We start from the raw sequence: 20,751 nt of genomic DNA, 5'->3' as shown, positions 1-20,751 counted from the left end.
CAGACAACAGACGGGTGCATCCAAGACACGGCAGACATAACACTGTCTAGAGATCTTACCTGATTCTGGGCCTATATGTTGTCTTATATTTTAGTCTGTAGTTCATTCCCTGCTGGTGGTTATCTAGCCGAAATGTAGGAATAAAGCACGCCGGTTTTCTTGCACATAATTATTTCAAGTCTTCTCTCTCTCGCTATCACACACACACACGTACACACACACACACACACACACACACACACACACACACACACACACACACACACACACACACACACACACACACACACACACACACACACACATACACACATTGGACTTATATGGAAATTTAAGTCTGTTAGAGGACTGAGAGACAAACTACTTGGACGGATAAAAGATTTTTTGAAGAGAAGATACATGAGGACATTAGTAAAGGATAATATATCGAGATGAAGAGTAGTAATGAGTGGAGTTCCACAAGGTTCAGTGTTTGCACCAATAATATTTCTTGTCTATTTCAATGATATGATGGAAGGCACAACAAGTTATGTCCTTTACAAAAGCAGAAGAGGAGAAAGATTTGGGAGTGTTGATAAAAGACAACCTGTCACCTGACAGGTATATCAACAGGATTGTGTGAGAGATGTATAGATTGATTGCTGTAGAAAATTAAAGTGAATTTTCATGATGTAAATAAAGAGATGATGAAAAAATTAATCAAAACCCTGATCTGTCCTGTAATATGCATCAGTGATGTGGTCCCTACAAAAAGTGAAGGATATAAGAAAGGTCAAGAAAATAAAGAATACGGGACACTACGAGCATAGGTCCCCTCTCCATAAGATACTAGGTAAATACACACCCACACCCACACCCACACCCACACCCACACCCACCCACCCCCACCCACACACACACACACACACACACACACACACACACAACCACACACACACACACACACACACACACACACACACACACACACACACACACACACACACACACACACACACACACACACACACACACACACACACACATATATATATATATATATATATATATATATATATATATATATATATATATATAAAACATTATGATCCATGAGTGGCATTAAGTAGGTTTAATATTTAAATATAGTTTACCATATTTAGTCTGTGTACGGCGTGTATCTTGCACATCCAGAAAATAAAATAGATAACCAAGTCTAAGACTTACACACACGACTTGGGCTCATCTCAAGGGAACAAAAGGGCCACCAAAAACAATATACAGTAAATGTATATCATATCAGTTGGTCAGTGACTCAAAAGGTAAGAAAACATTAGTTTGTAATAGAATTTATTACAGAAAAAATCAGGGGATTTTCTCCCCTGGCAGTAGTTACGAAAAAAAATCTATTCTAATCATGGGCGGAATTGCATAATATCTGGATTAAATAACTTTTAAAGGGTATTACATCGTTATGATACTTACAATGAGAATTCGATATTCATCTTCGCATATTGTTAGGATGGTCATTGGCGTTATGAACAAGGAGGGCTGATGTGGTGTTTATTAAGTATGGCACATTTGTCTCGAAGCATCGAATTCAGGTTCTTATGACATACATCGATTGATCATGGTTAGGTAAGAGGTTAAGATATATATTGGGTTACTGCCACCGCAACAAAGACCACGTTGTCCAGGAGTCATGTTACTTGTTATCACAATTATGCTACGGGACCGTTCCTTCTCTGGAAGGGTGAAGCAAGTCAGAGTCAACGGTCTCTGACGGACGCCATGTTTCCTTGCTAAACGCTAAATAATCCATAATCATGTTGGGGTGGGATTTATATAGGTTCATTTTTGCACTGAACAATTAATCATTCGTCAAGTTTAAACAGCTTGTATGTTTGAAAAATATATTTGAGAAATGTAAACGATTTACATAACTGTAGGACAAGGCTTCCAATCGACCTGCAGCGAGTGGTCTGCCAAATGCGCGCGGCAAGGGCGGGGCTTTAGAGAGGCGCAACGACAACACTGTTCAGTTTAGACAGTCAGCCATGATTAGGCATACAGAATCATAATCTATATACTGTAAACGCATTATACTACAAAGACAAAAAGCCTTTGATATTGCATGTAATGACTTAGTGGCACATAATGACCCTAAAATTACATTAGCCATAGGGCATATTTTGAAATAGCACGGTGAGCTGCAATTGAAAATGTATATTGCAGCGTTGACTACACTGTCAGCATTTCTCATTGAATATTACAAATATTAGAACAAAAATGGAAGACCTGGTGAGATGAGAATGGGATGTAATTTAGTAATAGGGGCTGTTAATGAGAGTGGGAGGGAGGGGGTTGATTGAATACAGCATGTTAGTTACAAAGGAATATTCGAAAAAATACATAACCCAAATTAATTTAAGTGTGGTTATACGTTGAAGTTAAGTGTTAGCTTCCACATGTCCTATTGGAACATATAGTCGGACGTGGGGAAACGCCGGTCAACGTAGTCTTTGAACCCAGCACCTTTGATACCAATGTCAACGGAGCTACACCTGATTCTTCCTGTGTGCCGCGACATACAGTGGGCAGCTCGCGATTTACTCTCATTTCCTTTTTTTTATTCCAATCTATCGTTCTCCATTTCCATTCTATGTCTTCACAGATCATGCCGTGATTTTTTAATTTGGAAGTTTTTTCCTCTCTTCTATACAATTTCAATTTTCTTTTGTTTACAACCTCAGCCGATATGACGCAGAGTCGGTATGTACACGTGTGGACCTTTTCCCTTCCACTTGAAATATCAATGAAGCGATCTCATTCTATTGCATCGCGTAATGCATACACCTATATACAATTTTCTGATGTATAGTAATTTAATTCCAACGATTTTTGAGTATTTGCTATGATCATAGGAGTAAACACATGTTTTTCATTTCTGTTAATCCACACTTACTTGAGGATTGCCGACGGGTCTTTTTGGTGCACTACCTTGTCGCGGTATGATTGTGTACTCCGATATATATATATATATATATATATATATATATATATATATATATATATATATATATATATATATATATATATATATATATATATAATGGTTATTCATGAAATTTGCTTCAAATTTATACAATGACATTGCATTTGGCACCACAGGGTTCAGTAATTTGTCGGCCATATCATTCAGAAATGGCACACTAGAACTATATTATACAACTATTATAACACGTACTAATCAATGAACTAGAGCAAGTTAACACTAGAACTACCACTAAAATCTCTAAAGCTACAGCATCCTTGGCTCTTCGTCGGATTTTGAATTACAACATTTTTAGTAAAAATATACATTGCCTATTCGTTTTGTATATTCCGGTATCAAATATAATCGTGGACATATTAAACTGATGTAAAAACACTTCTCAAGTTCCTCTTCTGTAATGATAAAATCTCACTCCACTAATTGAGGTATCTGTTGAAAAAATCGAATCTTGTTTTGACATATTCAATAGAGAATCCAGAAGTTGGTGTTCGATGTTTTTTTTTCTGCGCCAAAACAAATGCACATCTCACCGTCAGTATCGTCTTCACGATCAACGGCTGTTCCAGTCTTTGATCTCAATGACAACTCCCCCGTTGTCAGTGTGCTGCGGGCGGTAGTGAGACTGGAGGCTGTATTTCAGGCCGGGGTCCGTCTTCTTCGGGTATATGACTTCGTGATTCTTTTTCTTGGACTTGGTAAACGTCGTCGTCTCGTCCGAGTCGATCCTTTCCACGCCGTTCTCAGTCGGGATATACCTCAAAGAACGAGTTCGGGTCTTCTCGGTGCTCGAGTGGTTGTTGGGGTTGTTACTTGTGGAACTCGTCCGGGTGGTCTCCTTCTTGGGCTCGGGGTAGCCCGCACTGGAGGACTCACGCCTCATGGAGGGCGTCTGGGAGCTGGAGTTAGTTTTGCTCGAGGGAGAGTGGCCAATGGTCGAGTAATCTGGCCTGTTCTTGTCATTACGGAAGGATGAACTGTTCAAGAGGGATCCCCCAGACTTGAGGTTGAATTTGGGTCGGTTGAGTGTCTGTGTGTTGTTGGAGAGATTAGTGCGGATGGAGTCATTGCGACTGGCTGCGCTGTTGGAGCGATTGAGGCGGTCCTCCATCTTCGTAAAGTTAAATACCTTTGAGGTTGGAGAGGCAGGGGAGAGTGGAGAGTTGGGGGAGAGCGGGGAGGCGGGGGAACCTGAGGGACGGATTAGTCTAGGTGGAGATTCGGGAGAGACCTTCCCTTCGGGAGTCTTCTCTTTGCTGAGGTCCTCGTCACCATGAATGAAATGGAAGAGTTCGGGAGCTGTGTTCAGGAGACCCTTCATGAACTTGGTACGATTATCCTTATCCTCCTCCCCCTCTGTGACTTTGGTCTTGGAGGTGTTCCTAGGGCTGTCACCGTTGACAAGGGGAGTCGTGGATCTTCTCGGGCTGTAGGTAGATTGGGATCTCGAAGGAGTCACGCTCTCGCCGTTCAAAGTATCGTCGGTCACATTCTGGTCTCTACCACCCTTCATACTGGCCGTCCTCGCGATGGTGGCGATGAGGTTGGGACTTCGTAGAGGAGCCTTCTCGTCCTTCGCGATGTGAGGTGTCGACTTGTACAGGACCGAGTTCTTCGCCTCGGCCATTTTCTTGAGTGAGTTTGTCAGTGGGGCCGGTTTTGTGTTAAAGCTCTGGCTCCGGCCCACAGACTTGTTGAGGCTGCTGTTGCTGGAATTGGTGCGAAGGCTGTAGTAGGTGTCGTTTTCGTTCTTGTAAGAATTGTTGAGACTACCGCGGGACTCGTTGTTGATCCTGAAGGATTCATTCTTGCTCCGGTAGGAATCGGTCACACTTCTGAAAGATTCGTGCTTTCTTCTGTGGTTCTCATTTAGGCTTTTGTAGTCGTCGTTGTTGTAAAAAGAATTATGGTTTCTAAGGGATGACTTCTTCAGGCTACTACTGTTGACATCTTCGTTGTTGTTATTACTTATGATGGATACATTGATCAGGCTGCCACCATACCTGCTGCTGCTGAGAGACCCATTTCTAGAAGACGAGCTTCTGGGTTTAGGTTCACCTTCCCCGAAATAATAAGTTTTCTTGGGAGAGGATAAACTGTCGTTAACCACTTTCCTTGGCAAGGTCTTTGCTCTAGAAGCATCGTTCTCAAATGTGGATTCTTTGGTGACTTGAGCTTCCTTCGAACTTATGGGTCGACGACGGCGATCTATCGTGTTCGTCCAGGAGCTTTTGGGTGTCTCATCCTTCTGACTAAGTTCGTCCATACTTCGGTAATGGGAAACACGATTGCTGAAATTCTTCCGGAATTCTTGGAAGTTTGAGTTCCGTCTCGAGTCGCACTCAGAGCCGTTTGGAGACGTTGGTGACATGCTGATCACCGGCGTTATAATCTTTGTTGTCGTAAAACGACGTTCCAGTTTTGGGGATACCTCCTCAATTATTTTGGACTTTGATTTCCTCAGGCTCTTGATGTTATCCACGTTATTACTGTCCGAATCTTGACCGAAGTAGTAAGTGTTCTTCGGTTTGACCTTCCTCTTTGTCCGAGGTGGCGGAACAGGCGAGTGACCCGTCTGCGTCCCCATTTCTTTTTGTGACGTCATAGTGCTTGATTCTACCTTGTTGGATTTGGTCAGGTTCGTCGTCGAGGTCCATCGCTCACCGGACGTCTTCGAAGATTTCGAGGATGACTTTTTGTTTACAGTGGTTGAATGGGAGGTAGAGACTGGGGATTTGTACCTGGGAGGAGGAGGAGGGTTCTCTTCCGGAGAAGGAGAACGCTCTCGAGGAGGAGGTGGCCATCTCTTCTCACTCCGTCTCGTCTCTCTGCCCACGGAATCTAACTGTTCTTCACTCTTGTACTGTTTTGTCATCTGGCGATGTTCTTCTCTGTATGGCCTGATGGGGGCTATTTCTGCCGGGCTGCCCCAAGTCCGAGCTGTGACATTAAATGACTGGGATCTTCCAACATTATTCGCCATTGAGCTGTTGTTAACACAGCTCTCCGTAGTGGCGTTAAAGCTGTTGGGAGGGGGAGTGTTGGGGAGAGGTGGGGGAGTCGCAGGAGGTGAATCGTCACTAGGTTTCCAGCTTTTGACAGGCGTCGACTCATATCGGGGGCTACCTAATGTCGGACTACCTGAGCGGAACCTGCTACTATAGACAGGGTCTTCCTGAATCGTCTTTCGCACCGGGGTGCTGGGTCCCGAAGTATTGGTCGGAGAGCGGAGGTTAGGGGCATTAAAGGTCCCTCCGGGACCTGTAGGGAGAACCTGGACCCTTTCGGGTAATCCCGTGTACCTGGGGCCACCTAGTCCCGTGGAGGCGGTCTGTGTCACATTCTCGGTCTTCTTCTCAAGTGTCTCGAGCTTCCTGCCCGTCGACCGCAGCTTGGCTTTGGCAGAAACAATAAAGGCATCCTGCCCATCATCTTCGTCGTCGGCCTCGTGCACAGGGGGAGGTGGGGGAGGGCTGGGGATGCTGTTGTTGTACGGTTTAGGTGGAGGTGGTGGAGGGGGAGCTTTGGAGGGAGATGATGCGAGTGGTGACGTCGCTTGCCATTTACGAAGTGGTCTGTTGGCTGAATCAGGCTCGTCAACAGGCGACGAAGGCCTCGGAGACATGGTGATGTTGATTATGTTTCCTCCCGAGCGAATATCATCTTCGTCCTCATGCGAACTCTTCGACCTCCCCGACTCGCTGCCGAAGTGGTGCTCCAGCCACCTGTTCGTCTCCTTTTTCCGCGTCTCTTCCTCTTCTTCGTAGTCAAGGGGCTTCTTCGTAATGGCGTCCTTGCGCTCAGGGTTCTCTGGTGGCCTCTTGTAGCCCAGGCGCCTTGCTTGGCGGACTCGCTCCGACAAAGAGTCGAGGTTGTCCGCCTCTCCCTCTCGGTTCTCCTGGAAATCTTCGCTCACAACATGCATCCCCTCACCAATCTGCCGGGAGAAGAAAAAATTAGCAAAACAAATCTGGGGGCGATAATGCTCTACTACTAGCATGGGGAAACCTTTCAAGCAAAGCAGGAGGAATTTCTAATGCAGCTCATGCATTTAATAGTAACATTTTTAAGATACACCCCTCATTACCAGTCCCGGAAATAAGGCATCACCATCGACCCTCCTTTTCATTTCCCTCCCCCATCTTTCTATCATCCTTGCGTCTACAACCACACACATCTTTCCCACTCCCCTTTTGTATTACTCGCTTTATATGATGGTAAAGGTGGGAGGGGAGTTGTAAAACTGGTACAATATTTTCACCTCCCCAAGATTCCCATCCGAAGATGTATTGCAATGGTCATACCCCAAAAAGTTTAACGAAGTAAACAACTTGACAGGAATAATAATTTTACTGCAAAATGTGCTCATACTATATGTGCAAGTTACTCTATGTGTCATTATAGCATAACAAACACCTTTTCACTGATTTTCTTCTTACCTTTACTCCTTCTGCAAGAGTGGCGCCTTTAGGGACGGCGTAGTACTCGACAAAGTCCTCGTCCTTCGTGTGAACGATGTTGTGTGAAGTTTCTTTGATTTCTTCGTGAACAGACCCGTCGCTCATGGACGAGCCGTCGTCAGGATTAGATTCGTTGTGGAACTGCTCGTGCTGGGTCGTTCGCTCCGTCTCCGTTACCACGTGACCGTCCTAAGGGTGACACCAAGATGAATATTCCGTCCACCGACATGAGGTAATAATTTAGAATTTATCAGAATTGAAGGCCAAATACTTTAGAACTATCACATATAGACTCTATTGAGCTTCGAGCCTATATATTCTGTTTACCTGACCTCGGATCTATCGACAATAATTGACATGGACTACAATGACAAAACATTCCATTAGGAGACCTTTTAGCGTATATCCAGGTCAGATTCATGAAAGAAAAATAAAGTAATGGAATAAACAATTACACAAACGTATTTCAGTGAAGTTCGTCCAAGTAAAGCATAAAACTTCGAGTCGTGCTTTATTCCATTGCCTCTAGAAGTTTGTTCTATGCCTACGTGGCTTCGACCTGTACATCCACGATATTCCAAAAGTTACTCCTGACGAGACCGACTTACAAATTGCATTCTGCTCCAGCGATACCGCATTCACAAATACACACTACATGCACAGAGTATTCACTGCTCACACGCAAACAAGAATACACAGACTAGCCCAATGGCTCTTTACTAAAAGAATGAAGGTAGCATCACCTAAGTCCACAACCACACCTCTCACTAACGACATACACCAACATCATAGTAAACTAGGCCTTATACTAAATAACAGATGCATCCCACACACACACACATACGTACGCATACAGACACCAGACAAAAATAGTTGGAGTCGCGTACATGTAACAGATTATCAAGTAGTAATGTAACCCAGGCTCTAACATCCTCGGAGCTATCACAGGTGCAGACTTCGGAGAAGAGAATGGCACAATCAAATTAATATGTTGTCATGCCCGTGTGAGGGAACGGTGCCTGTGAGCGTAGGCGTGGCTTGGTGATAACATGTTCATGTGAAAATGTCCGTAAGTCCTTACATGGTTTTTCGACGGAAGAGCATAGACGGGACACCAAGCTTACAGCAATGACGTCACCACCTCGAGCCGATATTCTCGCGCAAAGAATGTATAAAAACAAGAGATATACATTTTCTTTTTAGAAAATTCACTAACCCTACCTTAAATTTGAATTATTATTTAGCAATTCTATTTCTGTATTTCGGGAATGGTAGTTATTGTCGTCATAGGAGTTGAGAGCTAAGATGAAATGGAAATGGGTGAGAAATGGAAATGGGATGGGTGGGATTGGGTGTATACCATGGATGGCTAACGCCCTTATAAGGGGGGGAGGAGAAGCCTATTCGTATATAGATAGATAGAAATAAGGCAATTTTCGTGCCTATCAACGGGAGATAGTGACGCCACTATCATATTTAGCACCTATATACAGACATATATTAGAATTCCATAAATTTTCGTATCAGGCCTTTGAGATGTGGAAACCCATTCCTAGTTATCAATTTATAACCTTGTACCCCTACCTAGAATGAATGTACAAAACCTAGGAGTACCATCGGTCACGTAGCCCTACGCCTTGATGCCACATGTAAATTGTCATTATGTTTTACTTTCTCTCTCTGTTAGGAGTTTGCTTCTTTGTCTTACGGTTCTTAATGTATTAAGTACCGGCCCATGTAACCACAATTTTATCATCGCGAGGGAAAGCATCGTAACTGAGGAAACAGGAGAAATATCGTAACTAATCTAGAGAATAAAACCCGAATGCAGAGACGACAGACCACGATTCCCGGCAGTCGAGGGTAATCCCGGAAGGCGTCAAGTATTAAAGTTACATACATACATACATACATACATACATACATACATACATACATACATACATACATACATACATACATACATACATACATACATACATACATACATACATACATACATACATACACACATATATACATACACCAAAGGCTTTCCCCTCCCCCCTTAAGATTACCTGTAGGAATATATTCAGAAGCCCAAAAACCCTTCCTGTCTCTCGTACCTCAGGGGAGTTTCTTGCTCTCAACATTTGCCCTCAGGGAGCCTTTCCCTCGCTCCCCTCGTCCCTTGGGATGATTCCTCTTTCCCTTCATGTTCCTACATGGGAGTTACGCGTAACTCTTCTTTTGAGTAAAAGCAGCAACAACTGCAACAGCACTGTAGGAGAGAGGCCAAACGCAGAGTATGGGATCCAATATATTTGACGTTTTGCCCAGCAGGGCGAAACGTCAAATATATTGGATCCCATATTCTGCGTTTTGCCCTCTCTCCTACAACTCTTCTTTTATTTGTCAGCTTTCTTCTCGCACAGGGTATCTGCCATTTCACTTCCCGAGCCTTCCACATGGAAGTTCCTAGTGTCTCTAGCCAACCCTACGGTTTTATTCTTCGTCCCTTCCCACCTCCCAGAGGAGAGTTCCTCAATCTTTTCTTTATCTCAGGGGAAAGTTCTTCAGCACATATGAAGATTTTTGCCTCCTAGCTCTATGCAGTCAATATTTTAGGAACTTTATTGACATTCCTGCTAACAATGAACTACACAGCCTTCTCTTATGACTGTAAACTAATGTCCGCTTAAAGTATAGGATCCTGGTAACTTTTGATTTTCACCATCCCTTCCTTCCGCTGTCTCTCCTTTACTATATCTACGACTACCTCTAAGGAGCGATTTTGTCCTCAAGTACAGAAGCATGAGTCTTCGGTGACTAAAGACTTTCTCGTTACCTGTACGCGGCTGAGCTCACGAATATCTTCAGTGTCGACAGTTCCCCAGTGTCGGGTGGATTCGTGTGTCACCCTCTTCTCCGGCTTGGCGATCTCCCAGCCGCCCTCCTGGCGCTCCGCCACCAGGGCCCGAAGGTCCTGCTTGCCCTCGATGTGGTCCTTGGCCTCCTGCAAGAAAGAAAAGACGGGGTTAAGGTTGTGTTGATACTATGATGCATATTGTGTTTGACTCTATTCATAAATGATCGGAATAGTGCACAATAGCAGGTGTCTTGTTTTTCCTCAGGAAAAAAAAGAGGAACTAGTCAGGAAAAAGGTGTATAGATAAACAAATGCCTCTTCAGTGATCCTATGTAGTTCGATATGATTTGTATATGTGACGTCATCAACTACGTCATCAGCAACCCCATCACCTGTTCTGCGAGACGATGGTGGGGGCGACCTGGTACTTTGCATGCGCCCATAGGCATTATTTACGCATGCGCACAACTGCGAAAACAAGTCTTCCGGTGTTTTTCTGACATGTATTGCTGTCATAAAAAAATTTAATTCGCATATGGCTGAAAAAGCTTCCGTCATTGACAGTCTCGGTAACCTGACGTAAACAAAGAACCCGCTTGATCCTTCGCGATGAATTACAGTGCGACAGTTTTCTTCTACGCCTTTGTTGCCACCAGACACCGAGACTTTTTGACGTCGGCAAGTGTCAAAGAACCTGCATACACACGTATACGAAATTCGACTCTCACGGAATCGGGCGCGAACAGCTGCACAAGTACGTCCTTGGCTCTTTGACATTTCTTTGTTGATAAACATCATCCCTGAAGGTGGACCTTGCCCAACCCGTCCTTTCACCCCGGCCGTGTTTCCTGCATCCATCTAGCATCTTTTGATTAACGTCCATCGCCCTGTCAGTCTATTTAGCACCTCCTGCGTCCCCTTTCAGCGAGGTTTTCGTGTTGAAAGGTTTAAAATAGCTAATTCTTCCTCCTCGGACAAGGGTCGGTGTGAACTCCTTCCTTGGTGCACTGGCTCAGCACTCAGGTGAATATTTCGTCATGTGGAACGTCTTCGTGGATACACACACACGCACGCACGTACGCACGCACGCACACACGAATGTAGCTCCCCTTCCCGTAAGATACGACTAGGTAAATACACACACATGCGCGAGTGAGCGACCGAGCGATTTGAAGTACACCGCGTGGACACTAGAGAGATTTGTTATTGATAAACGTCTTAAAACTTTGTTATATCCGACTAAACCTTGATGTAAAGAATAACAAACATGTACAGACGAATCTATTGACCCCAGAGGATCCCATAGGTAATCACCTTCAAATAACCGTTACGGCTTGACTCTCGCGTAACCCATTGAAACCCGCTGTGAAATAGCCAGACAATTTCACTCAGCTCAGGGGAGCACCTTGGCCTCAGTAGGATATCGAAGCGTTCATCCTTTCAGGGACTATGAGCAAAACCGTTGCAGTCCCATAGGGAATGTATAATCTCCCCCCCCCCCGCTCTGTTCTCACCCCCTTCCCCTCCCCTGGGTGCCAGATAACAAAGGAGGTCGAAAGTCTCTTGTGGGTCGTTAGGTTATCTACTTTGTATAGGTGAGGTTTGGTCGTGGCTAAACAGGTAATGAGAAGGACTGATAGGTGGATGGATAGTTGAAAGGTAATTTCGTAGTGCAGTGTAAGTATGTATGAGCGCACGGTGGTGAGGAAAACTAAGTTAAAAAGATAGGAATGAAGGAGGAAAGGTAAAACGAAATTTGGGAGAACGGACTGAAGTGGAGAGAGCGAGTAGGTGGGATGTGATGTGATTGGCTTGGCATGTAACAACTAGGAGGAACGTAGCGATGCTTTGGACATAAGGATGCGTTTCAATTGCTGTAGATCCCAAGGGGAGGGGGGAGCACAAGGCACAGACGATGGGAAAGTGGACGGGTTATTTGGGATTGGAGAGTGATTCAGAACACAACATTTGTTCTACCTGCTTTCACCATCCCTAATCTCATTCACCTCACTGTGGTTACTGGTTTAAGATTTAGCCACTCTGTGCGGATATACATCGGATTAGATTTTATATGCGGACGTGAATGTAAACTGAGGTATATTACTTGAATGTATATATGTGTACATGTATTATGACACGTAAAGGTGTTACATAATTTTGCAGAAGACTCCTTTCTTTTATACTGCATACCACTCACGAGCATATCTGCATGGAATGAAAAAAATACTCTGCCTTACGCAGCTTTTATTCTATCTGCAATAACTTTTTTCTTTTGGAAATATGGAATTATTACTTTTTGCTCTTCTCGCTTCATTTATTCCTGGTTCTCTTCGTGACTGCACCCACTAGTTCCTCCAAGATGCTCACGACTTGATTTCGCAGTGCTGCCACCTACCGCAGGCCCCCAGCATTAAAGTACACGTTCTCTCTTATTTTAGCTTCACTGATAAAAGAAAACGAATTTACGCAGGCAAGACTACTACTCTCGTAAAATTTATGATATAAAAACTCGTGTGCAGATTGGCTATTCTGTTATGCTTTGATTCCATTTAATAGACGTCTTTGAATTCGTGGAATGGATATTTTTTACACCAGTAAAGGAATGTATTGGATGCAGTGGAAATTATTTGTAGACCACCTACAGCTTATATTGTATTATCATTGTTGTTCTTGTTGTGGTGGTAGTGGTAGTGGATGTGATAATGGTTGTGCTGGTGGCGATAATGATGGTGGTGATGATGATGGTGGTGATGGTGATGATGGTTATGAAGGAATGACATCATTTGTGGTGGGTGGCCAAGGCCAGCGCTTCCAAGATACCGTCATAACGGATGGAAAAGAGAAGAAAGAAAGAGAGGAAGGAAGGACAAAAGGAAAGGAAGAAAGGAAGGAAAAAAAAGGGAGATGGAAAGGGAGGAGATGAAAAAAGATAATAGGAAAAAAAAGAGAAACAGAGAGGAGGAGAAAAAGAAGGACAAAGGAAAGGTTATAGAAAGAAAGATAGGGAAAAAGGGAGATAGGAAGAAAGGGAGAACGGGAGAAAAAAAAGAAAACGAGGAGGAAAGAGAGAGAGAGAGAGAGAGAGAGAGAGAGAGAGAGAGAGAGAGAGAGAGAGAGAGAGAGAGAGAGAGAGAGAGAGAGAGAGAGAGAGAGAGAGAGAGAGAGAGAGAGAGAGAGAGAGAGAGAGAGAGAGAGAGAGAGACTGCAGATGTGGCTAATTCCTTTACTATACTAACGTACTTTGTATACATATATTATTTCTGGCTAAGGGCGGGAGGCGATCTAATGCAACTGAAGGGGTTTTGATCGATTGGGGAATAGGGGCTATGAGAGTCCCCCACCTCCTCCCTCCTTCTCCCACCCTCTACCCTCAGTATCCTATTACAAACTCCATAAATCCCACGCCCCGATCCTATTGCTATCACCGACCTCCCTTACCTTCCCAACCACCACTCCACAGCCTAAGACGTCGCAGGACACGTCGTAAAATGCCATCTCTCGATATAGGAGGTCGTAAGTCCGGTAAACGTTCGACTTCGCCTATTTTGGCGGGGAATTCCATTTGAAGGCGAGCACCTTATCATCATCCACGCATTTTTATTTTTACATTATTGTTTGTACATTTCTCTCTCTCTTTTTTGTCTTCTTTTATATTTGTCCCTGCGTTTTTTTATTTCTCTATTAAAAAAAATCTCGTGTTTTTTTTTCATTTTTCTTTAGCGTTCAATGTGATGACGTCAGAGTCGAACATATCAGTACCAGTGACTTTGCATTCTTATACGAATTATCCTGCATTTTTTTTGTTAGTCTTATGTAATACACATTTCCAATATATATATATATATATATATATGTATATATATATATATATATGTATATATATATATATATATATATATATATATATATTTTTTTTTTCAATCATTTTAATCATTTCATTGTCCACCGTCGCGGCATTATCGATAATGGAAACAACCAGCGACTGGGCACGTATACCGCGACGACTTTGGGCTATTACTTCCAAATATGTCCTTTCTGTTTCTGTTGACGTTTGTCTGCATTGCCTCTTCCTTCGTGTCACTTAATTGTTAGCATAGGGAAAGATTATAGGGAGTACGCAATGGACTACTGATTCCATCGGGATGTAGAATTTTGAGGAGATTCTTCGATAATTATCAATGAACCTGTAGCTGACCTTCACAGCAGACTACTACGCTTGTTAGTAATCACCAGTTGCGACAAGCAGAGTTGTTTTAAAGAGAAGATGAAACTATAGGAGGAATAGGAGGAGACAGAAGAAGATAAAGAAGAAGAGGAAGGAATAAAAAAGGGAAAGGAAATAAAGCGGGAGGAAGAGGGAGAAAAAGGAGGACAAGGAGGAGAAGGGGGAATAGAAGATAGAAGAGATGGTGGAGTTAGGAGGAGGTAAACAAATTGAGCAGAGAGAGGAGGAATAATGAGGAGAAGGAGAAGAAGAAGAAGAAGAAGAAGAGGAAGAAGAAAAAGAAGAAGAAGAAAGAAGGAGAAGAAGAAAAAGAAGAGAGAAGAAGAAGAAGAAGAAGAAGAAGAAGAAGAAGAAGAAGAAGAAGAAGAAGAAGAAGAAGAAGAAGAAGAGGAAGAAGACGAGGAAGAAGAAGAAGAAGAAGAAGAAGAGGAAGAAGACGAGGAAGAAGAAGAAGAAGAAGATGAAGAAGAAGAGGAAGAAGAAGAAGAGAAAGAAGAAGAAGAGGAAGAAGAAGAAGAAGAAGAAGAAGAAGAAGATGAAGAAAAAGAAGAAGAAGAAGAAGAAGAAGAAGAAGAAAAAGAAAACGAGAAAGCGAAAAGGACACAAGAAAAAAAAAAGAAAATGAAAAGGAGAAACAAGGAAACAGCAGCGAGAAGAAAAAGAAGAATGAAAAATAAGAAGAGCAACATTGTGGGCCTTATTGTCTCTTGCAGTCTCTTCCATTGTTATGTTCTTATGGTCTTAGCGACGAGAAGAAGAGGAGGAGGAAGAGGAGGAAATGAAAGAGGAACATGCGCAACACCAAGAACAAGCACAACATCAGCAAAAAATCGGGGAATCACAAACTTACAACTCCCTCCTCTGATTCCACGCAAAACTAGTTAGTAGTCTCTTATGCTGGACAGTATCAATTCTCCCCCCCCCATCCAATTATATTAAGCTCCGTTTTTCTTTATCGTAATTGAGGTGACCATAGTAAAAAATTCGGGCAGGTTAGTTGCACAAGAACGTAAGAAATTGTGCTATCTCTTAAGTTGATCAGTTTCTTACAGTATTGTTTAACGGCATCTCTAATGTTTTTTCTATCATGTTTCTAAGACAGGAGTTTGTCTTGTAAGGCTTCAATTGTGTGTCGTCTGCTTTCTGGTCTTTCTGAATGTAGCCGACCAAGATAGAAAATTTCAATGATTAAAAAAAAAAATGCTTTTCTTTACTTCCTTAAAAAATATTGGGTCAGTTCTTGGTGCGTTGCTGGTGTCATGTTTTCCAACATTAATGAATATTTGTCAAGTTAGACCAAATGTTTAGTTTGATCAACTAAAAAGTTGCCTGGAATAGGTGTCAGGTCCAATTGCGATTTCCAGCACATTTGCGTGATCAAATAATCGGCCGACTAAAAAGGTCTGAGTACTTTGTGTTCACTCGGGAAATAGAACATGAGGCAACTTTCCAATCACGACAACAAAAAAGTTGCCACTGCTCTATTTTCAGGGTGATGAATAGAACAGAATAGAAGACAATGTTGCTGGACCCGACACCTTGTAGGCAACTTATCAATTGGATGTTGCCTTTTTTTCTTATTCTCTCCTTTTTTTTTTTTTTTTTAGTTACGCAATTACGAGTATTTGGTTGCTAGTGTGTGCTGGTTCATCTGGTATTAGATGCGAATTAATCTGCCAATTGTGAATGTCTAAGTTGAGGAAGGAAAGAATGCAAATACTTCTTTCCATTAGAAACATCCAGAATTCGGATATTTCCAAAATTCGGAACAAAAACTCCCGAAATCTAGAAAATCCAGATACCAGAATAATTTATGGTTTAAAAAAAAAAAAAAAAAAAAAAGGTTCCAAATATTGGGATTTCCAAGTTCTAAGGAGATTTTCGACAAAGAGAGTGAGTTTACTTCCTTTCATTACGGAATGGGTACTACGGAGATGACTGAAGTATCCTTGCGGGATTAAGAATGATAAAAAGTGGAAAGTGTCACCCGGTATGGAAGGAATGAAGAGACTTTTGCGTGAGACAGTACAATTGACTCCTGACCTTGGTCGCCAGGAATGTCTTGATGGCTTCAGATGACCACTGAGACCAAGAATGAACTTCCCTGGATACCATCCCCAAGAAGGGAACAGACATTTCAACACTGTGTCCTCACGCATTGGATCTAGTGACTGTGACAGTTTTACCACGTTTATTACACCTCTCCCCACCGCCCCCCCACACACACTACTTTTGACACTGTGACAAACTCCATATAGTTGGTGCTGGTTATAAAAGACTGTTCTGTCCCGAATGTGCTCCTCTTCCCCCACACCCACGGTTGGTTGAATAAGTGTCGTCGGTGTATGGCGAATCGTCATTCTCCATAGCGGCGTACTTCAATTATTTTATTCTGGTGGAGCAGGAAGTCGATATACAAGGATATGTATGTATATATATATATATATATATATATATATATATATATATATATATATATATATATATATATATATATATATATATATATACGAATATATGAACTAGTGGTGGGAGTGCGTGCCTTAGTTGGTTACCTCCCTTGCAAAGGGGAATAGACCTTTGGTATATATGTTTATATATATATATATATATATATATATATATATATATATATATATATATATATATATATGTGTGTGTGTGTGTGTGTGTGTGTGTGTCTGTGTGTGTGTGTGTGTGTGTGTGTGTGTGTGTGTGTGTGTGTGTGTACATTTTTTTCAGGTAACGTCAGACGGTTTTGTTTGGCTTGGAAAAGGTGCTAAGCTGAAGGTCTTGATGGAGCAAGACCCTACGCAGACGCTCTTCAGTGGAATAAAATCGTCTGGCGCCAACCAGAAGAAAATGTATAAAGTAAACCCCGGTGTTCAAGTGCTCGAGAATGCTCGAGGTCACTCTCTCTTAGCTAGAATTCCGGTCGATATTTCATTCATCAAATGCTTCGAGCGTTGCAGCAAATGTGGCATCTCACTGATGCGGCAACTCTGCATCTGAGGTATTTCCATGAACGTCGGAGGTGGTGGGGCTGTCGTGGTCTTCTGAGGTGAGGAGTTGAGGAGTCGGAGGAGAGGGATAAGACTTCCTCCCCTCGCTATCACCCCTACTCCCCAACTCCCTCCTCCTTCCTTCCTCTCCCCAAACCTCCCATCCCCCCCAACAGATCGCCTCGACCCATGTTTATCCCTCTTGTCCACACCGACGATGTCTGGTCTGCTGTCAAGGTGACCCCGATCTGGTCTTGGGCTCTTCATCATTTATGTAAACAAGATTTTTACAGCAATTGTTTGTGAAGCTGTCGGGTTTGAACGGAGGGTTCCACAGTTGTTAGGGCTCGTTCGAACGACTACGAAGGACAGAGCGGTCAGGCTTGGAAACTATAGCACAGAGTACCTTTGGCAGGCATTAAAACAATATATGCCTTATGCTTTTGCATTTCTTAACATAAGGCCTCCCTCCCCCCTACACACAACGAATGTCAAATCAAAACTATTATAGATATTACTATACACATTAGCCAATGGCTAAAAATTCTTGGTAGAGGGTTCATATTAACGTAAGAAAAAGAAAATCATAGGATGGTACAAAGAAACGAAAGCATTCTGGGATGATAACACCCAACAACATTTTATAACATGCTTCATCAAGATCACTGGCGTGAGGATGTTCCTCAATTGTCAGCCTGTTCAATCGTCGGCGCGTGGTAAGTCTTGGATTCAAGAATTGAGGGAAAGGAAAGTCATAATGTAAAAGTTTCAGGAGAAAAAGTCCTAACATGACCAGACCTAGCCTAACCTAGCATAACCTAACTTAACCTAACCTAACCTAGCTTGACCTAACCTAACATGATCTAACCTAACCTAACTTTACCTAACCTAACCTAACTTAACCTAACCTAACCTAGCTTGACCTAACCTAACATGATCTAACCTAACCTAACTTTACCTAACCTAACCTAACTTAACCTAACCTAACCTAGCATAACCTAACCTAACCTAGCTTGACGTAACCTAACCTAACCTAACATGATCTAACCTAACCTAACTTAATCTAACCTAACCTAGCATAACCTAACCTAACCTAACGTTCTTTTGCCGAAATTGTGACTTTTTTTCCCTAACTTTTTTTTCCTGGCTTATTTTCCGTTTATGAGTCTCGGCTGCCACTTGCTACCCATTCCACATCTCAGGAGCCATTTACACACATACGCCTCCCACCTCGTCGCACAGCAGCTTTCCAATGAATTGATAATTTCGTACCAAGCTCTTGTCTCGGGGTTCAGTATCTCTTTTGCTGATAGTTCCTTGAAGTGGATACAGGCAAATTTGACATCAGGGTTTGAGACAAATGCACGTGCCTCCAGTTGGCGAGAGCAGAGTTCGACAGGGGCATTCGATTCGGTAGAGGAAAGAGACATCTGGGAAGACCTCCTGAACAACAGTCAATGAAACTGATTTAAAATGAAGAGTCACATGGCGACAGTTTATCTGTAGATATCATTCTAGCACGGGTTTTATTTTTAATAGCATCAAGCATAAGCATATCATTTAGATGAGTTTTGTTCTCTTCATTAAAAAAAAATGAGGAGTGGCCTGTCTTACCACCTGTTCATGAATTACATGAAGTTGAATGAACTGTACGAGGTAAGCCTTGAATATCTCATCCATAAAACCAGTGTTCAACACGGGCCGAAGTATCAGGGCAGCTTGGGTAGTGATGACGAGGCGATCTTCATCCTCAGGACCCACAATGGCTCCAAAGATCCAGTTTCCCTATCTAAGATCGGTGCCCATTCTCCTTTAAGTCCAAGAGGTTCCAGTTCCTCAGAGTTTTGTAGGAATTTTTACGTTTAGTGGTTCCCTGGTGTAGATCATGCGGTCGGATTCCAGAATTCAAAGACAATCTTATATTTACCCCTTTGTGTTAATCGATGGATTTTTGTTCACTGCACGCCTACTAATGTTACAAAAGTGTTTGATGGTTATTAGACAATTCAGATATTAAAAAAATCCATTACCAGGAAAAAATATCATAATATTGTCGACAAATATTAGAAACCGGCTGAACGTTCTGGTTTCTTCGTTGAGACTTCCTGCAGAAGGTGTACAGGAGAGTGCCTCCGAAGATTCCTTTCCATTTAAGTATCTCAACACAGCGCAACTCATTTCCAATGGCTGCATTTGACTCAACACGTCTGTGCTGTGTTCTGGATTGCACAGCACCTGGACATTCCAGAAATTATCAATCATATTCCCATGAGACCTTGGTTTGAGCAAACCCGTTTCTGATGTACAAGCAACCCTTCTAGCTCAACCTGGGCTCTCCTCGACTGAGCCGGACATACAGAGAGCAATTTCAGTTACTTCAGGGCTGGATGAAGTCAAGGGATGTAAAACACAGTATTCATACTAACAGCCCAAATGTCCATAGCCGAATTATTTTTGGCCCAAATGTCCACATCATAATTTGCGTTGCCCTATTCAATTGTAGCTCAAAATATCAGTAGTATTTAAAAAAAAAACTCAAATGTCTGTGACTCAAATTTCCGCGGGTTAAATGTCCCACAAATATACTGCTGCAGTTCAGAATGGCAACTGAATGAAATAAGAAAATCAGTAATCTTTCTATGAAAAGTTAACATTTTTCAGGAAATACTCGACTGAATCACGTAGATCGTTACTTGTGGACTGTCCGAAGTTCCAAGAATTCGACGTTTCTCATTACGCGGTCCACCGCTCGATATGAGAATATCGTTTAGTTTCTTTTAGAAAACAGACAAATAAACAAACGACAACGTGCCTTAAATCCAAAAATTTGATCATGGCTAACGCAGGACGATTTCATTCAGCGAAAGAAAACTTCACACCAGACAACCGAGAGAAACATTCAGTCTTCAGAGTTAGTCATTCTTTTACTTTGAGAGAAACTCGCCACTTCATCTTGAAAAACTCTCTTCACATGGAACAACTTCCGTACGTTGGTCAGAAGAGGGAACGAACTTTTGTCCACGACGGTCGTGCTCCATTGCACAGGACATAAACATACCAACCTTCCAAGCAACTCGCCTGACTTTTGTCGTTCCTGCAAGAGCAGGAGAGAGACAGAACCTGACCCGAACACGGGCAACATCGGTAACACGACCGACATGACGTCATCACGCTGATGACACCAG

General features: G+C 42.6%; 1 protein-coding gene across 3 annotated transcripts in view; it reads right to left on the bottom strand.

Annotated features, from left to right (window-relative positions):
* Nucleotides 1–1,322: 1,322 nt before the first annotated feature.
* Nucleotides 1,323–20,751, bottom strand: part of LOC143017857 (uncharacterized) — a 277,362-nt gene continuing 257,933 nt past the window's right edge. For all 3 annotated transcript variants that reach the window (XM_076172824.1, XM_076172825.1, XM_076172826.1), the window contains 3 exons: nucleotides 10,319–10,486; nucleotides 7,471–7,680; nucleotides 1,323–6,968 (listed from right to left, as the gene is read on the bottom strand). In XM_076172824.1, coding sequence (XP_076028939.1) covers nucleotides 3,585–6,968; nucleotides 7,471–7,680; nucleotides 10,319–10,486 — 3,762 coding nt within the window. In that variant the 3' untranslated portion in view covers nucleotides 1,323–3,584. The remainder of the gene's footprint in view (nucleotides 6,969–7,470; nucleotides 7,681–10,318; nucleotides 10,487–20,751) is intronic.

The sequence above is a fragment of the Oratosquilla oratoria genome, chromosome 33, assembly GCF_046742065.1.
Source record: "Oratosquilla oratoria isolate Oo_2021 chromosome 33, ASM4674206v1, whole genome shotgun sequence".
In the NCBI taxonomy this organism is placed as follows: Eukaryota; Metazoa; Arthropoda; class Malacostraca; order Stomatopoda; family Squillidae; genus Oratosquilla; species Oratosquilla oratoria.
Note: the sequence above shows the minus strand (reverse complement) of the source record. Positions and strands in the feature narration are given on the sequence as shown.